Source organism: Maylandia zebra, linkage group LG8, assembly GCF_041146795.1.
Source record: "Maylandia zebra isolate NMK-2024a linkage group LG8, Mzebra_GT3a, whole genome shotgun sequence".
Lineage (NCBI taxonomy): Eukaryota > Metazoa > Chordata > Actinopteri > Cichliformes > Cichlidae > Maylandia > Maylandia zebra.
In genome coordinates, this window is record NC_135174.1 from 20,387,678 (window position 1) to 20,406,699 (window position 19,022).

The following is a 19,022-nucleotide window of genomic DNA, read 5'->3' on the forward strand; positions in this document are numbered from 1 at the left end:
AGAACATTACGATAGTTTGGATTCTAAAACACCAGAATTTAAACCAAAATGCTGCAGCATAACATCTAAGAACTACAGAGATAGAGCTGCATCGGCTGATTCCAAACCATTCCTGTTATTCTGCTGTATCCTAAGATGATTCAATAACGACACTACAGAAATAAAACAAACAAACAACAACAAAAATAGGACAGAGATGGTTGAGGCCACTTCAGTCCAAAATGGTAAAAATAACTAACTGAACCAACCAATAATCACATCTCTTTATTACAACAACACGTGGTACAAACATTTGATAACACTTGATAACTCAATGACCTAAAAACCCCACACACCAATGAATCAAGCAAGCATGCCTGAATAAATCAACTGAGAAGCATGGTTCAATGTATAATGAAATTACAGTAAAACGTGCATGCACCCACCACTTATCAGATATTTCCTTGAAGTCCTTCCCATACCAGACCATCTGATATTGCAAATATTGTTTGTCAAGTGCTTTGGAGAAAACAGTTCCTGAGGACTATGTAGGTTTAAATATGTATAGGCAATAAATTCATGAAAACACCTATAATTTCAAGCAATGTTGACTCAAACCACAAAACAACCAGTCTCAAAAATGTGCAGCAACCAATGTAAACAACTGAGTGATGGCTTTAAAACTACAGATGATCTACCCCTCAGGTAAACCAGTAAACAGACATTTGAAAAAGCGAGTAGCTTGAGTACAGTGTAATGATGTTTCAGGTAGACATGCCATACAGAAAGATACCATCAACAGAGAGAGCTGTTAGCTAAAGGCACTGATATCCTGTTGGGAATAACTTCATTATGACCACTGCCAGGCCCAGTAAATGCAATTGCTAGCTGTTAGCGCAGCTGTGGAAGCCTGGGCAACTGATGGAAAGTGACTCAGACACAGTTATGAATGGTGCTGGTTGCTGTGCCTGTGTGCTCTTGAATAGTTATCATCTCCTCCGTGCGGTGGAGCATATTAATAAAGCACCTTACAGTTCCACTGTCTAAACAGACCGTAAATAACTTCCGATTAAACCCACAGAGGCAGTTACATCCTCGGCCCTCGACGTGCCAGAGGCCACCGGTTTTTAACCACCACAATTAACACATTAAACACTTCAGTCCTAAATCGGTGTGACACAATCAGCTTGCATAATGATTAATTAATGGCTAGTGTAAAGTGTGGGCCAGCTCTAGAAATTCAAAACAAGAGAAAGCTAATCGTGCTAATTGTCTGAAACCATCTACATTAACATAATATTGTCACTAAGGAGAATCAGGGAAATTGGCAAATGGGACCTTTTTTCTTTTTCCTTTTTTCCCCGATAAATGCGCACATAAAAACATCTGGAAGTCCTACAATATTGCAAAGTACAATCACTGCATGTTAAAATGCACTCAGTTTTTAAAAAATGCTATACACAAGTAAGCAATTTTTCTTCCCCTTGCTTCTTCAGTGCCATGTTGCGATGGCGATCCTGTTTGTATTATCTCCACACAGTCATATGCTGAGCGTGATGCTGTGAATGGCGTTTGCTGGGATTTTAGCATCTGATTCTTCGCCGCTGATCCTGAAGATCACAGAGGTGTTGGAGGGGATGGTGGTGGTGGCATTCAGGGACTTCCCCAGCCAGCTGTTAGATCCACGCTTATACATTTTAACGGTTACCTGCAAAGTGCCAAAGAGAGAAATAATTAGAAATTTTGTTGGATATTTCTTGGTTTTAGGACCGTGTATACAACCTACGTGGTGGTGGTGGGGTGGGGGGGAGAAAGTCATTCTGCCCGGTGGAAAAAATGACTTATTTTATTGGTGTAGAAAGTAAACATCTTTGTTTACCTTGAGGTCAACTTTCCCCAGAAGTCTAGATTTGGCAATCTATTATACTTCGTGGGTATTCTAAGGAATAATAGGATAAAAATAAACTATACTTGGGAGGTTTTTTTTAGACATCAAGATGATCTACATGATAACTATATGAATTTGTATAGAGCCGAATCATAAAGTCACTTCCAGATTAATTTAATTTCCAATACCATCTACAACATATAACTCAGAAAGAAAGTCTGTTCCACTGTTGGATTTTAAGTTACTGATGCAGTGAATTGCATTTTGAATGAGGTTTTTCAGCTGTTGTCTTTTAAGCTCTCTATAAAACTGAAGTAGAAGGTACTGGTATATATTTAGATGCATCACACCTGCAACGTACTAAAGTAGTACTTCAGGTAATGATGTTTTTCATGGCTGGAAAATCTACAGTTTCTTTTGTTATCACTGTATCAGTTTATAACAATGTTGAATGAAGGTACTTTCACCTGCTCCTTGTTACAATGGGTGTCTCTGCATATGAGTTTTAACGGCAGATGCCACGACCCAAAAAGGGATTTATGTCTTGCGCTAGAATAAAACCAGCGACTTGGCAATTGAATGTGTAAACCACAACACTATAGAATCAATTTATAATATGTAAACCTTACTAAAATAATTGTAGCGTATGCATATATATCTGTATGCACCCCATCTCCTCCCATCCTTAACTGCTGGGCCAATCTTGAATGAAACCTTGCGCCAACACTGACACGCATACAGCGATTATTACCATCTATGTTTTGTTTTTTTAAAGATGTATTATAATACCGAAATCTGTATCTGACTTACCTCTAAATATGGAATGTGGAATTAGAAATAAAGTTCTTGGATATCACAGACATATAGCTCAACAGATGATGATTAATTATGGTAAAGTAGAAGGCGTTCCTGACGACCACCAAGACTGCATGACCCCATGTAAATTTTAAAATGTTATAAATTGTAAAACTGTATTTTTAATTTGACATTTTTTGTAGTTGTTAATTTTTCATGTATTATATACAGAACAGATTTAAATATAGACGTTCAGTTATTTACCATGAAGTCAGCAGTTTGAGGTTAACTGATCAGTGGGCAGGTACATTTCAGGTAAGATGTGTACAATGTGTATTACAACTGGGATCTTAAATTATTGACCAAACAAAATAATACATGCACTATATTACTATCTTTTTTTAAATTACAGGGTAAAGGCACATGTTTTTCTTTTTTTAGATTATCACAGACAACACCAACATTAAGGCATTTACTTAAACATCAAACTCAAGGTTTACAGGTTGGGTTTTGTGTGTCTTATAACTGAATATATAAATAATACATAATATCAAAGAAATTATAAATTATATAAGAAAAGGTAAAACTAGTAAAATATTTGCCAGTCTGCTAGTTTTGTTCATCAATATAATGCCCGTCTGCATGGCCTAGTCTAGTCTGAATTAGGTCAACTGTTTTACACAGTAAAACAAACCAGATTCTGCTTCTATTGGATGCTAATCCTTCAATACTCCTTAAAACATATTTAGAAACGTTCTTTTCAAGCTTGTTCGAATATTGAGCTCGAACTCTGTTAGAACAGTGATCCAAACGGTAGCCCGAAACAGACTAAATAATAAATTAACCTCGGTCTCACTGTGAATTTTAATTCCCTCCGCATCTTGAATGGAGTCATACCTCTCTTGATTCTATGTAGGTTGTAGGGCATAATACGCTTTAACACTACAAAAACTGCCTGTTATGTTTCGAGCCCGACAATGGAAGCCTTAACTAGATTTAGACATGCAGGTAATTGAACCACATCCATTTCAAAAAGAATGCCTTGCTGCATCTCTTGTTTGGCTGCATTTACCGGGGATAACAGAATATTACAGTGCCTTTTCACAGTTCCATTTTCTTTCACTTTAGCATTAGGCAATTTTTCAATTATTATTATTTTTTCCATGTACTTTCATCCCCGGCTCTCCATAATGTCTGGGCCTTTTAGTTAATGGTAGCGACAGTCAGAGCCCAGTATATCGGCCCTTGTCCATTTTGCAGGTCATTGTGAAAGCCCAATAGGCCTTTTATTACGCCGACATCAAAAGGCAGATAAGCATTAGAGGTGGGGAAAATACCCTGCACTAGATATGTTCCCTCTTTCCTTTGTCTGCTATTGAAAGTGATCATTTTAATAGTGAAGAGGTTGGTGAGCTTTGGGGCTGATGGAAAGTGCGACACCCCTGACAGCCTACGAATATGAGCAAGTCGATAACACAACATGAGCACACAGTACACCCTCAACACCTGCACACTCTTGCTGCTAACCTAATTATCTACAACAAAGGCCACTGCGATTTCAGACACACATCTTTCCAGCATTTACTTACTTATTACTGTGCATTAAAACAGGGATAAAGATGAAAAAAAGCTAAACAATTGCATCTTATATTGCAGCCTTGGCCAAATGCCATGTGGCTTCTGCTACAATAGCATCAGACACTTCAGAGTGAGTGAGTGTCTATTAATTTGGGATACATGAAAAAATAGCTTAATGACAGCTGGTGGCAGAGAGGCACACAAACCGAGACAAAGACATCAGAAAGGAATTATTCTAACAAATCACAGCGCAGCGCAATAGTTCATAATCAGCAATTAGCTGATTTAATGGAGCCAAAGTTGAGTACTTCCATACTTGTAGTGCACAAGAGGCAGACAATATAAAACCCACACTGAAGCAGGGAAGCTATAAAACCCGCCGCAGAACAATCCTGCAAATTATATTAAGAAACATATTTACAGTAACAACCATGCTAATTTGCTGCCCGTGGTTGCTTTGGAGTATACATAAATCCTGTCTGAGAATGTTAGCGTAGAGATGAATTGTGTCAAATTTAATTTACAGCCATTTAAATTCATCATCGTCCATTTCTGCGGCATCATCCGCCAAACAATAGTTACCAAGTAGGTAAGCTACAGATTTCAAATACAAAAGAGCAAAACAAGTTTCTGTGTGGTCTAGACAAGCTGCCTGCCAGATGTTGCTCAGCACGGACCACGTGCCAGGTACAGGAACTGTCACTGCATGTTATCCCTCAAGTGAATGAGAGGGTGTGTTAAAGAGTAAAAGATCATGCTGTATCTGACTTGCAGCAGAAGGAAAAAAAAGTAAAGTAGCTGCTGATAGAAACCAAAATGTCATTTAAAGTGCAATCTCTATCCGACACTTAAGATGTATTGCAACGTGTCACGGCGACACACTCTCCAATAAGCCAAAACGAACACTTTAAAGTCACTAAAATTAGGTATTAGGTTTTTCTGTGATTTGTTCACAATTGTAAGGGAACCATCGCTACTTCAAGCACCAGCAGGCCAAAATGGTGCATTTCATGGAAAGAACAAGACCCTTGGGGCTAAGGCTGGGTGTCACACAAAGGGCTGAGAGCTCACCTAACGGTGTCTACCCTGATCTCCCTCTCACTTTCAGTGTCGCAGAAGCCATGTGAATGACATCACTCCTCACATTTCAACAAGACAAACTCATTCTTCTTATTTACCGTCTGCTACTAGTCATAAATCCTATGTCTGGTTCACTGTTCACCTTTTAACCTCTTATACTCAACAAGACAACTCATTCTCTGAAAACTTCTCCATGCAAATTGCTGATAGACATCTCCAGTGGTTTCCTTATCTCCCATCTGCAGGGATCTCCACGGTACAGATTCAGAGCTAGTTCTTTTAAAGACCGTTCAGGCATCCTAAATCACTTCTGCTAATAAAACCAACATGAATCAATGATGTTTAATTGTGACTACAGAATTATTTCTGTATAAATGTATTTACTGGTCATTAAGGTCTGACAGGTATGACAAATCCGAGGAACTGTGTAATTGGGTAGGGACATGTCACCACCTGCATGTATTGCCATTCACAAAGTTCAGATTCTTCCCCTGATAAAGTCAAAGAATCCCAGCGGTGTATCAGTCAGCAGAGGCTGTTACCTGGAGCCATGGTGCAGTGTTTCAGGTGAACTCTGAGTGAGCGTAAAGCCACACCAGCTTCAGACGACGGGCTCTTTGTTCCACTTCGTGTCTCACTAGACACGGACAGAGGGGGGGGGGGACACTGAGTAACACACCTTTGGTGCACCAAACCTCTTTGTCGATGGGCCAAATGTCATGGAAATGGACCAAAAATGGTTTGCAAGGCAATTAGGTAAGCACTGTGTGGTTTGGCTCAGAAGGTGAATATATTAACAATCTGTTGAGTGAGTGACTACCAGCGGTAATTTGATTCAACTCAAGTCATGATCTTGATGATCTGACTCAATGATTTTCCATTAAGACACAAAACAGAATCTGATTAACAATCAGCCAAAAGTGTCGTCCCCCCCCCATAGAAGCGGCTAAATTAAATAAGCCAGCTTTATTCTAATTTAATACATAATAGATTTTGTTTTTACCTGCTAATTTTTTGAGGTTACAAGATATTAAAAAAAAGAAAAAAGAAAAGAAATGTAAACAGCATCCCATATTCTGAGTCCAATCTCTATCTCTACAATACATTCACCCACTGAGTTAAATTCACCTGTTAAACTGCTTATTAATGCAAACAGCTAATCAGCCAGTCACACTACAGCAATGCATTTAAGCGTGTAGACATGGTCAAGATGACCTGCAAATGGTCAAAACGGGCATCAGGAATGGCTGTGTTGATACCAGACATCAGGGGAGAATGGCCAGACTGCCATATAACCACTTGTTACAATCAAAGCACATAGAAGAACATCTCTGATGACACAACATTTAAAACCTCAAAGCTAATGGGTAAGAGTAGCAGAAGACCACAACCTGGTGTCACTCCTATCAGTTAAGGACAGGAAACTGAGGCTACCGTTTGCACAGGCTCACCAAAACTGGGCAGTAGAAGATTGGAAAAATGTTAGTGATGAATGAGTGAACGAAGACGTCAAGAAACGATGGGAAGTGGCAATCACGGACAAGATGCGAGAGTCGAGGCTCCGATGGTACGGCCACGTAGTCCCTAGCGATGAGAACTCCATCGCTAAAACAGCCCAACGATTAGACCGGTAACAGGCCAAGAGGAAGACCAAAAAAAAAGCTCTGGATGGACCGAATCAAAAATGATATGAAGGCTGCGAATGTCACACCAGAAGACGCTCTGGATAGGAAGAAGTGGAGGAAGGCGTGCAAAACACCAGATCCTTCATGAGCGGGACATGAACCGCTAGGAAAGAGAGCTTTGAATAGAGGGCTAGAATTTGGCAAAATGAAAGCATTAGTCCATCTACAATTCAGGCTGACAGTGGCAGTATAATGGGTTGGGGGATATTCTTTTGAGAATACCTTTTTGAGCCCATAGTATCAACTGAGCATCATTTAAATGGCACATCTTACTCGAGTACTGTTGCTGACCCATCTTCTGATGGTTACTTCTTCCATAATGATGATGCACCATGTCACAAACCTCTCCCAAACTAGTTTCTTGAACATTACAGTGAGTTCACTGAAGGGCCTGCACAGTCACCAGACCTTTGTCCAATAGAGCACCTTTGGGATATGGTGGAACAGAAGATTTGCATCATAGTTGTGCAAGCAGAAAAATCTGCAGCTACTGTGTGCTGCTATCATTTCAATATGGATCAAAACATCTGAGGAATGTTTCCAGCACCTTGTTGAATCTATACCATGAAACGTATCAGAGCAAATCAGAGAGCTAGAGACATAAAGTGAATATCAATTCATTTAAACATTTAAATTCTGTATTTTGTTGTTTTTTTTCCTTTCATTTATATGAATCTTGGAATGGCTGTACTGTGATACCAATGTTATCTTGGGTAACGTACTGAATCATATCACGAGTTTCTATTTGACTCCCAACCCTATCCATTAAGATAGAGGTGGTGACATTACTGTCCATGTTAATCACTGTGCTCGTCTGAGGCCACAAAAAGAAATAAATAAATTATATATATTTTTAAAAAATGCCCGGTTAAGTTCCGATTAGATATGACTCCCCTTCCAACCTGCCTCAGCTAACAGGAAGCCATTAGGGCTGGGCAATAACCATTTGCATGCAGTCACCCAGCTCTGACTGTATTTCCATCCACATAAGTGCATTTTCTGCGAGAGGTTAAAATATGAATCCCCCTCCTTTTTCTCCTCAATAGGTCTGGTTGTCTGGCTGACTTGAGAGGGCACAATCTATGACTGATTTAATTTGCTCTTTACGAACATCTCTAACAGCATTACCCCCAGAGCATACACTGACTGCCCCCATCTGACTCCATTAACTCCCAAATCAGGTTTAAAGACCATATTGATGCCGTCCGTTATTAAGGGTGATTATCAAAACAACAGACAATGGGCCAAAGTGTCTGTTAACTAGTTTATCCATAATTTCACATAACTGTAACAGATGGCAGGGCTGTCAATTATATACTGTATCTGCAGTGCACAGCAGTCACACACTGTCTGGATATGCAGCATATTAGCATTTACATTAAAAGAATGAGAGTCTGCTCACAAATGGTCAAAGAAAGCCTGAGAACAAAAATAAACTAAATATAAAATACAAATGTATCTATTTGAAAACAAAGGTGAGAACTTGGATCCATCTGGCTTTCAGGTAGAGGCTTGCTGTAATTTAAAAAAAGAAACGTGACAAAAAAATTTTTTTTAATAATTTAAAAAAATTACAGTTTTTGCCGTTTAAGCCACTTCAGCACCTTTATTCTCCTCAATTAACGAGAATGGCTTTCGAAGCTGTAATTAAGTGCCTCTGCTCCACTCGGCCTCTTCATTATTCATGAATCCCTATTGATCATATCTTAGCACCTATGCTGCGGGGATCACTCTAATATCCTGAATCCATAAAACAAATAACTGAGCCTACAGAGATAAAAATGAACATGTTGGCCAATGACCGCAGAAAAGTTTCTTTTAAATACTAAAACCAGCATTTAATGCCAAATTAGATAATGTCACAGAACTGGGGGAAAAAAAGATATCTATGAAGCTTACATGGTCTTATTAAATGTGCTATGACAAAGGATTGTGCAACAATTCAATAATGGTTTCACAGGTGATCACAGAATCATATAGTAAGGGACATAGCTAATGATTTTCATTTCAAAATACTTTATTTTTGTTGTTGTTTAATTGTAAAACTGCACAAAAAAGGGAAAAAAATTCGTTCTAATTCTTTATTTATCTTGCAAAAGAATCAAAGACAGAGTTTTGATCTTCTAATTTTTTAAAATGTACCTATGCAATATTTATTATGCTTTCAATTCAACATTTGAATGTTGAAAATGTTCAAGTGAATATTTTACATAGCTGAACATTCGGATATTTGAACTGAGTGAAGAATCGCCCTGAAATACAGTTCACTGCATGGAACTTCATATTAATGGTGCTAACATATTTAAAAAGAAAATCCTGTTACTGCAACCATATTACAAAACCCTATTAATGCACGCGCTGTATTTTCTAGACAAAGTATACAAATTAACAATATTCTATATATATGCATGCAGTAGAGCAGATATTATTACCCACAGTGCCCTGCAAACCCGGGCTCATTCCACATTCACGGAAATTATTTGCTAATGAATAATAATGGCTTGGAGCTTAATCTTAAACATGTATTCAAATTTAGTGAAACTCAAACTCCACCTGTGTTAAGTAGGAATGTGTAAAACATGAACTCTAACGTTTCATGTTTAACTAAATTAACAAAAGAGCACTTGAAGAGCCCTCTAAAATGACTGGAACTGCATGCTGGGTGATGAATTTGGAGGAAACACATTGAGTCATCTTCAAATTGACAGATGCAGAATCTCTCCACGGGACTCTTCACTGCGGTTCAGTGCTCGAGTGAAAAAATAGATTTTTTTTTCTTTTTTTTTACTAAGTTTAATCACATGCTATTACAAGGCAGCTTTTATCATTGCCTTCCACTGTATAAGTGCCGGTGTCTTCACTAGTTCATTACAGACACTTGTGATTCTGCAGCACTCTTCTCATGCGTAATTGCATGGTTATTTTTCCTCCGTAGCTTCCTACACGCTCTTTGGCGCGAATTATTTCCAATTCCAGTTTCCTTTCGAGAGCGATCCTCCAATTACAGAAATCTGAACATCATGGTAGTGTCCACATAATTTTCATCTCTGCTGGGGAAATGCAATGCAACCAATAGATCTTTCTTTCTAGAAAAAAAATCAATCTAAAAACTTTTCTTTGAAAACTTTTCCACAATGGAGATATCATCCTACGCACTGCGTCCCTACAGGCTTGTTGGGTACGCAATGAAATAAGTGAGCTATGAATCTGAAATTAGCGCCTAAATTGTAGTCTCAGTGACACAACTTTAAAGTGTGCTTTGTTTAATTTTGCATAACTGAAAAAAAAACTACAGTTGTCTTCTTTCTTTTTTTTTTCTTTTAGTGAAACAGATCCTTTGATAAGTGGAGTTATAGCCATGCTCACACAGAACACATAGAATATGGTTTCTAATGATTATCATAAATATTTGAAAGTAAGAGTAATGGGGAAGGCATATATTTACCTCAAAGGGGTGAATGCTGTTTTTTTCACTACAGTAAAAGAAACCCCAAAAGACACAGTGGCTGACAATATTATCTATTTAGACAGCAGAATTTGCAGGCTTTGTAAATGGCCTGCTCCTGGCCTTTTGTGTGCCTCCATTCATTATCACACAAAGCAGTTGATGTCTACCCTCTCTGCCTTTTCTGTGCTAAGCACCAAGTGCACCAGCTGTCCATTACAGGCCCGTGACGCGTGCAGCCTGGGAGATGGCCAAATGGAGAGGAATGTCATGGTGGAGTTAAATTAACAAGCTACATTTGTGTGGAATCTGTAGCTCGTCAGGGAGACGAGATGTATCTCCGGCAACCGAGATCTGATTATTTGTACCATTCTCCGTTAGCCAAGATGTTGTCTGTGAATTTGCAGATTTTCACCTACCGGCTTTGCCTCTATTAATCAGCTAGGAGGGGCTGTGTAGTCAAGTTACGCTCAAAAGAACTTAATTGTTGCTTCACAGCTCTGCAATTAATAGATGCTCTGTATAGGCTGACTGCAAGTCAGAAACTTTTTTTTTTTTTTTTAAATCAGGGTCTTCTCTTGAATAAACTGCATTATATGAACTGGCCTTATTAGAAGAGGGGACAATATGAAGATGAATATCACAAGTAACCTGCACTTTAAATTATGACATGAATAGATCTTCAGCTCTTTCTTTCTCCTTAACACACACAGACACACACACACACACCGTAATTACCCCTCAATCCATACAAATTGAATGAAGCCAGAACCGTGGTCTAAGAATATAGACCATAATTAATAAATTACAGCCACTCCACTCAATCATTCTCCACTTTGGTGCATGTAGACATCCCATTCTCTGCAGAGTAATTGCCTGCGCTCACAGAATACACACCTACTGCCTCCATGGCAGCTTTCTGAATGCATCTGGTGCCACTTCATGCAACCTAACAGATGCCCGAGAGAAATCGTAGGTCATGTTGGAGATCTTCTAGCCTGTGTTTACAAGTTAAAAAAAAAAAAAAATCAAAAGCATGCATTATTTGTAGGCTCTGAAAATGGGGGTAGCTATCAGGTTTCTTTGCTGCCCCCCCAAACTTCCCCTGGCAGCTGCTGCACATGAGCAGAGAGCATTTTTTTCTCTCCTAAAGACAAAGTAGGTGACACAGTGAATTAAAAAGGCAAAACCTCCAAATATTAAAGTCGATTTCCCCCGGTGCGGACTGCATCAACACACCTAGAAACCGATCAGAGAAATAAAACCAATTTCACAAAAGCATATTAACCATCTATTCTCCAATTTCCTTTTTTTTTGTTTTTAATATGAGGATGAGGTTTGCATCACTGTGCCTCCATTTGCAAATATCTCTTTGAAAATAATATATTTTCTTGTCATGTTTTGTGTCCCCCTGGGCAAGGAAAGAGCCCACTGGAGACTGTCTAATGACTGCTGGGTCATGTATCAAATACACAGCAGCTGGAGGCGAGGGGGGAGAGTACATACAGTCTGGGGTGCTGGGTGGTGGTGGGGGCAAACTAATGCCTGAGCAGGCTTGCATGGACATCGCAGGCTGAGTGTCTGGGTGTTCGAGGGTGGGTGTGAATCTGTAATGGATGCTGAGCTGGGTCGCACTCGCTGGTCTTTAAAGAGGTAACATTTAGTTAACTGACAAGCAGAAAAGAGGCACCACTGCCAAGTGAAAATAATTAAAGGTTCGATCCTGCTTTTTGGAAGAAAAGAAAATGTAACGAAATGACATTTTTTGTGTGTGAATCTAACGTTCTATCATCATTGCAATTTAACTTCTATATAAACCACCTTTTTCGGTCATTGCTCTAGTGACTGCTAAGATTTGCCAATCGCATCCCGAGAGGCAACATTTACCGAGTCTGAATGAAATCTGCTTATTAACCCAAAACATAAAATCAATTTTAATCAGCTCAAATTACTGTGATGCAAACAAAATACCTGCCCTAACGCTTCAATAACACCCAGGGTGTCCATTAAAATGATCTGAGAGAGAAAGAGTGTAGGTGGTCGAACTGGTTTAAAAAAAAAAAAAAAGAACCAAATTTACATTTTGTGAAAAAAGCATTTGTTTGGAAAATTGGTCAGTACAATTTAAATTAATTTATATCTAAATGCTGAACACTGTACTCAGTTAGACCGCTCTCTGTGGTGTGGTGAAAAAAAACAAAAAAAAAAAACGGTTCACTTTCTTATCTTAATTGCTAAACTGTATCACTTCATCTGTGTTTATACAGTAATTTTCTCATACTTCTAAACAGAAATTATCCTAATTGCATTCAAATAACTGTGAAATTGGTGTCATGTTTTGGGGGTCTTCAGCACAAATCAAACCTGTGTTTTTCCAGTTACCAGAACAACAGAGGATAATTGATGGAGGCAGTCATAAAGTGCTACTGCCACCTGCTGGTTCATGATGAGCGTGATGCTTCACATTATCATTTGGACAAAGCATTCGATCCCAAGTTACAAATGGCGTTTATGTTTGTGACTGGTTCATCAGAACCACAGTAGTGGACTGACCTGAGGAACGTGTCCCAGCAGGGCCCAAAGCGAGTCAGCAGAAAGGGTCTTGACACTGGAAAACTCGAGGGTGTCCGTCTCCTGGCGGTTGAGAGCGATATACGGGCAGCTCTGGAAGTCTCCTTTTAGCTGCTCGCCACAGTGCAGCCGCACCAAATCCCACGTTCCCACCCTCCTCAGGACGTCTCGCACTGATTCCATCTGCCTGTACGACAGATGACCTGCAGGTCAAGAAAAACACAAGTTTAACTGGCTTTTTATGAGCCTTTGCCAATTTAGTCATAATTATTGCTAAATTTAAGTCAGAAGTTTACAAAACCCCATGAATGTCATGGTAATTTGGGTCGTAAATGATTTCTTTGAACTGTTCTGTTTACAGGTTGGAATAATTGCACAGCATAGATCTTCATAAAACAAGGGGTTCACAATTGTGAATTGATTTTGGATTGCCTCTAATCCACACACGGTCAAAAGTATAAATAAAGGCTAAAATCTATACATACATTTACTTCAACATTTTAATAAGTAGTGCTAAAAATTATACGATGTCTTTTAACTTGACAAGGCCAAGGCCAACTAAGTTTCTCTTTCTCATAAAAAGGATATGTTTGACAGCTCTCGTTGGATTGATCAACACGTAGAACAATGGAGAAGGAACTCAGTGAAGATCTAAGGAGCACTATAAAGTTACAGAAGTTGAGATGGTCTCTTGGAGGGATTGGTAAACTGCAGATTCCAAGACCATCAGCTCAAACAACTGTATGAAAGTACAAGTTATTCAAATGTATGACATCTTTGCCAAATGAGAAGAAAATGGTTACCATGCTCAGGACCAACTCAGGAACCACCAAGCCTGCCATGAATTAGAAATTGCTAGAATGCTAGCATCACTATCCTGTTGGTGGTAGCATCACTCTCTAGGGCTGTTTTGCTGCCAGCGGTAGTCGTGTATTGCACAAAGTGGATGATAGGGCTGTTCGATATAACGATATATATCGGATGACGATATAAAAACGTCTATCTTTAATTTTACGCTATCATTTGTTTCGTGGCGTCTCAAAATAAACTGTTTACGGCAATATTTTTTCTCCGTTTTGATGGTCACTGTAGTGGCTATATTAATTTCTTAAAGTTCTCTCTTTCTCTTATATTTAATATAACCACACTAAGGACAGATTGCGTGTCTGCTTGTTTATGTTCCACATAAACCTTTCACAATAAAGCTCAAGATCCTGTTGAGACTTTTCAAAATAAACTGAATCACGTGAAAGAGCAGATTATTTAGGGATGAGAAGCAAAAAAGAGCCGCCAGGTGCTAAAAAATAAACCTTAGACTCAAACGTAAGAACAGGCTTTTCCCCGCAGCGCGCCGTGTAATAAATACTCACAAAGAAAACGGCGGCCGTTACAACTTATGTCCAAAAATGTATCGTTTCATGCATCGGTTAAAACACTCGACTCCAGGTACCTGACGGGCAGCTGGAAACACTTCCCGCAAGTCGAGCTGCCCGAGATTCACAGAATTTACAGAAAATGTTTTTGTGATTTATATCGTTATCGGGACGATAGAATTTAAACATATATCCAGGCAGAATTATGCAAGACACTTGTTGATGGCAATCAAAGGTGTGGAACTTACTAAGGAACAGTTAACCAAATATTAGTGGGGGTATATGTTTATATTAGGCCTGTATTGATACTTTGGCCATGTATGGATTAGAGAAAATCCTAAATAAATTAAAAATTGATAAATGTATGCTGTACAAATTACCAAGACATTCATGCCCATGATGAGTGTCTGTAAATTTTTGATTGATTCCACCAGAACTTTAGGCAGCAGTGGATATTTTCACAAGTTTTAGGACATAATAACAGACATATATCGTGTTATTATAGATCAGTTCTTTTTGCAATGTGTTGGAACACTGAGCGAAGTGTTAATGCATATTCACCAGAGATCCAGGAAGGCGTCACCGCATCTGATATCCAGGCAATATAGCCCTCCTTGAAAGATTTGAGGAAGTCCTCTATTTGGCTGTGGGAGACCAGCTCCCTCTTCTTCCTCAGCTCCTTATCCAGTTCACAATCTGGTGAGAGGAAGATGATTCTGGGGAAGAAGAGACTTTGGCGCACAGACACTCCACTCCTCTTCAAATGACTGCATAAGTTTGCTGTTTTAGTCTAAGAGACAGACATTAGGTAGATACTTATTATTTCATTTTCTTTATTAGTATCTAAGTAATAAAAACCTTTTCAGACGCCTGGATCGTTTTGGTTAAAAAGATGATTTGTTTCATCCAACACTGATATCCACTTTGCATAAAACACCTGGAGAAAAGTAGCAAAATGTTCAGCAGTTATCGAATTTAAAGGCCAGCCGATTAACTTATTAAATGTTCCAGTATTTACGTGAACAATGCTGAGACTCATCAAGTTTAGCATGCGCTCACATTCACAGGATGTCTCAACATTCCTCCTGCAATGACCTGAATCACACACTGTACTTTTAAATTTCAAAGAGGGCCCATTTAGAGAAATTATGTAACCTCAAATTTGTCGTGTTTTGTGTAGATTAATGAAGTTAATAGATCCAATTCACGCAGAACACGTTTCAATATTGCAGTGTGTGTTTGCCATTGAACTGTTCTGTCAAGCTTCAAGTCCAATTTGAGCATCTATAGAAATGGAAATGAATGACTCCTAACAGACCCAGCCACATAAGGTGACAGCTGTGTTTAGGCACCTGCCTGCTTTCATTCCCACCCCCCACCCCCACCCTCCTCAAACCGTGAATACAATTATGGCCTTTCAAATGAAGAGTGCCCACTTAGGAAGTTTAGGAAGCACTTCTGTATTTAAAATTTCCATATAAATTGTTATAGTGACTCAGAATCTCTTAACCCGACCACAGTTTGGATGAAAACAGTGTATTGGACAATTGGTTGGACCTTGGACTCAAGTGTGCCAGACAGTTTGACATTTAGGTTTTCATGGAGCCATTGCAACATTTCAGATAAAACTTGTCTTTTTTAAAAAAATTTTTACCATGATAGCTTTGAGTGGATCTTCAATCTGCTCAATGCACGTATTGGTAAAGTTCTGGTCCTCTTCTTTCACTTGCACATGCCAGTTTTGGTTGTGAGCAGACACTGTGCCTCTCCAGGGTTTAACATCTATGCAGAAGATCCCATGACCTTAGCAAAGAGATCAAGAAACATTAATCCTTGTCACTAGTCTTATAATATTAGTGTTATTGTTAGAATATAACTTATCCTTCCTAAAGCCATTTAATTCGTAGCATGCAGCAAAATAGACGATTACAAAAACTGTTGTCCGCTTAAATAATCTTAAACATTTAGATGGAGATGCTAAATCTTACATCCCTATGTCATATGCATATTATTTTCACATATTATTCCATGCATTTCTTCAGCAGATACCCACCTGAAAGGATAACAAGGTTGATGTCATCTTTGGTTGTCTGAAGCTGGTCGGGGATACGCAGATTACAGAAAACATATTCCTTTTTCAGCCCGGTGAGTTTCCTACAGAGGAAGTAAATGGTAAAAATATATATTTTTGTTATTCCACTTGAGCACAGTGGTACAAGCTGCAAGCAGAATAGTGATAAATTATCATTTTGCCTTTAAACTCCACCAATGCTACCCCCATAGAGGTTATATTAGATCACCATAAGCTGCTCCATCTCCACTATTATGCTGTTGGGTGCTGTCACAGGTTGTGGACACCAGTGTTAGGGTTGCAGGTTGTAGGCGATGGACAAGAACAATGAGGTGAAAGACACTGCAATGCTCAGAGTGAAGTGCATGGGCAGAGGATGGATTTCAGTGATGGGTAGGGGAACAGTAATTACAGGCAAAGATTGTTATAAGGGACAACTCTACCCAACTTAACCAAAAAAACAAAACAAAGATTATGGGCTTTATTGCCCACAATACTGCTAGCTGGGGGTTTGGTTGATGCATTACCTGTAATGGTAGGCAGGACCACAGCCACTTTTTCTCAGATGTTACAGAATTATTCTGTCTCTTAAATTTAAAGTATCTTATTTTATTTTATTTCATTGTTTTATGAACACAAATCTTCTATATTGCTACAAAAAAAGGGAAACTATACAAAATAAAATTCCTTTACAGTTTTTAGAATTTCTGATTTGGACTGTATTGCAACTCACTTCACTTTACTGCCTCAATAAAGCACTCTGTGCTGAAATAAAGTAGAAAAGCACCTCTCCACCACACTCTTACCTAATGGGACCAAGATCTAGTTTAAGGGTAGACTCTTCCGCTGCTCCTTAGAGTACAGGTGCTACACCTTTAATATGATGCATCAAGAAAAAGACAGATCTGGACTTCAATCATTTCTAAGCCCCATTTAGGGCCCAGTGACCCCCCCCCAAATAAACTGTGCCCCTGGGGGTTTACCACTGCCAGTGTATCCCTGTACTTTACTTGACACACACTAACTGTACGACTAAGGTTAGTGCAGGTTTAAGTTGACCTAATACTTACATCACGCTTTGTAAAAAGTCAGGTACTGTCGGTGTCTGCTTTGGGATTTGGCCATGGGCAGCTTCTGACGCTTTGGAGGTTAGATGGAGCTGACTCAGCAGACTTCCAAGCTGAAACATTCTAGTCTTCATTATAAGCACATAAACAAAATGAGAATAAAGAAAAGCATAAGCATTCCAGTTGTTGGGGTATTTTTACAGAAACAACGCCATTGTAAGGAAATGTAAATGATTTGTCTATATGTAACGGGAGATGTTTCCCTTAACTCGTAAACTGGAGACCGAAACCCTTGTTGTCGTAAAAACAGAATGTTTGTGTACACTTTTGTCCCCCTTTCTTTTCTCTTTTTTCAGTCCAATCAAACTTTTATCACTCCAGCATTTGCACTGTTTGCGTTTAACGGCGTGCTCACAGCTACACTCGGTTTAACCGCATTGTTGACGGTCTTTGGACGCTTGAACTTTAACGAACCTCAGAGAGGAGAACAAAGAGCGAGAGCAAAGCGGCATGCTGACGCCAAACAAATACGTACAGTTCAGGTATCGCGCTGTTTACGGAGCCTCTGAAGATGGAAACATCAGAGAATTCAGTTCGACATTTTCCCGACGTTAACGTCAGCCTGCGCGTCTTTTCCCCCCTCTCCACGGTAACCCTATCCAGGACAGCTATTTCAAAATTTTACCGACTCCCCCTCCTCCCCCTGTCTGGCTGCACTTCCACTGTTCCTGGAAGAAGTAAACAACAGACCACGTGCAAGACCTGCAGCATCAGATTTCTCCCACGGAGGAGTGACGTCACTCAGCCATCACTGCAGCGTTTGCATGATGATGCATTCAGGGAACCATTACTGTTGCTTTCATCCGCTGTGTAAATCGCAATAACACTGTGCAAAAGTACAAAGTCGGTACATGAAAAAGCCACACAATGATATGTGTGTGTAAATGTAAACAAGTGTAGGTGCATTTGGAGACTGACGTAGTGAAAAATGAACATTAGCAGAGTCTAGGAGAGGAAAAATATTAGACCAAGCTCCATCTGCTTCACACACACGGGCAAAACAGCCCCCCACCCCTCCACGTGACCTAAAGGAGGAACAAATAACCCCCCCCAAAACCAACAAGAGGTAACATTATGCAAGAATCTCGAGGCTGCAGTGACCATACAGCTTATTCCAGAACTACAGAGGGGGAAGGGGGTCAACTGCCCACCCTGCTGTAGAGCCTTATTTATCCCTCCTTCCCCTATTTTAAGCTTAAGCTCTCCTAAAAGAAATAGATGACATTTGATTTAGATAAAACAGTAATTTAAGCTCTTTTCCTGCATTTGTTGTCTTTTTTATTCCTTTATTGCTGTATTTGTTTTGTATTTATTTGGGGGAAATGTTTTTGTTTTATTTATACCTAAAATATTCGTTTTCTAAGAAGAGATCATGATACAATGAATCGTTTTAAAGTGTTTTTGTGTATATATTGTTGATTCCATTTACA

At 39.2% G+C, this 19,022-nt stretch overlaps 1 protein-coding gene across 2 annotated transcripts; it reads right to left on the reverse strand.

The window, feature by feature from the left end:
* Nucleotides 1–251: 251 nt before the first annotated feature.
* On the reverse strand, nucleotides 252–18,297 carry si:zfos-911d5.4 (uncharacterized). 2 transcript variants are annotated; one of them, XM_004561198.2, is made up of 7 exons: nucleotides 18,068–18,297; nucleotides 17,536–17,655; nucleotides 16,448–16,548; nucleotides 16,049–16,197; nucleotides 14,956–15,184; nucleotides 13,004–13,224; nucleotides 252–1,687 (listed from the first exon to the last, which is right to left on the reverse strand). In XM_004561198.2, exons 2-7 carry the CDS (start codon nucleotides 17,652–17,654, stop codon nucleotides 1,520–1,522), a joined length of 987 nt encoding a protein of 328 aa, XP_004561255.1. In that variant the 5' UTR covers nucleotide 17,655; nucleotides 18,068–18,297; the 3' UTR covers nucleotides 252–1,519. The 2 variants fall into 2 exon arrangements, with proteins under 2 accessions (XP_004561255.1, XP_004561254.1); XM_004561197.3 differs by having other exon boundaries at nucleotides 17,536–17,660; nucleotides 18,068–18,295.
* Nucleotides 18,298–19,022: the final 725 nt, after the last annotated feature.

Coding starts and splice junctions, on each gene's coding strand:
- si:zfos-911d5.4 (XM_004561198.2), bottom strand. CDS start 17,654: ATGTTTCAGCTTGGAAGTCTGCTGAGTCAGCTCCATCTAACCTCCAAA. Junction 15,185..16,048: donor ATCCACTCAAAGCTATCATG/GTAAAAATTTTT, acceptor TCTGTCTCTTAG/ACTAAAACAGCAAACTTATG. Junction 1,688..13,003: donor TGCTGGGACACGTTCCTCAG/GTCAGTCCACTA, acceptor GGCACTTTGCAG/GTAACCGTTAAAATGTATAA.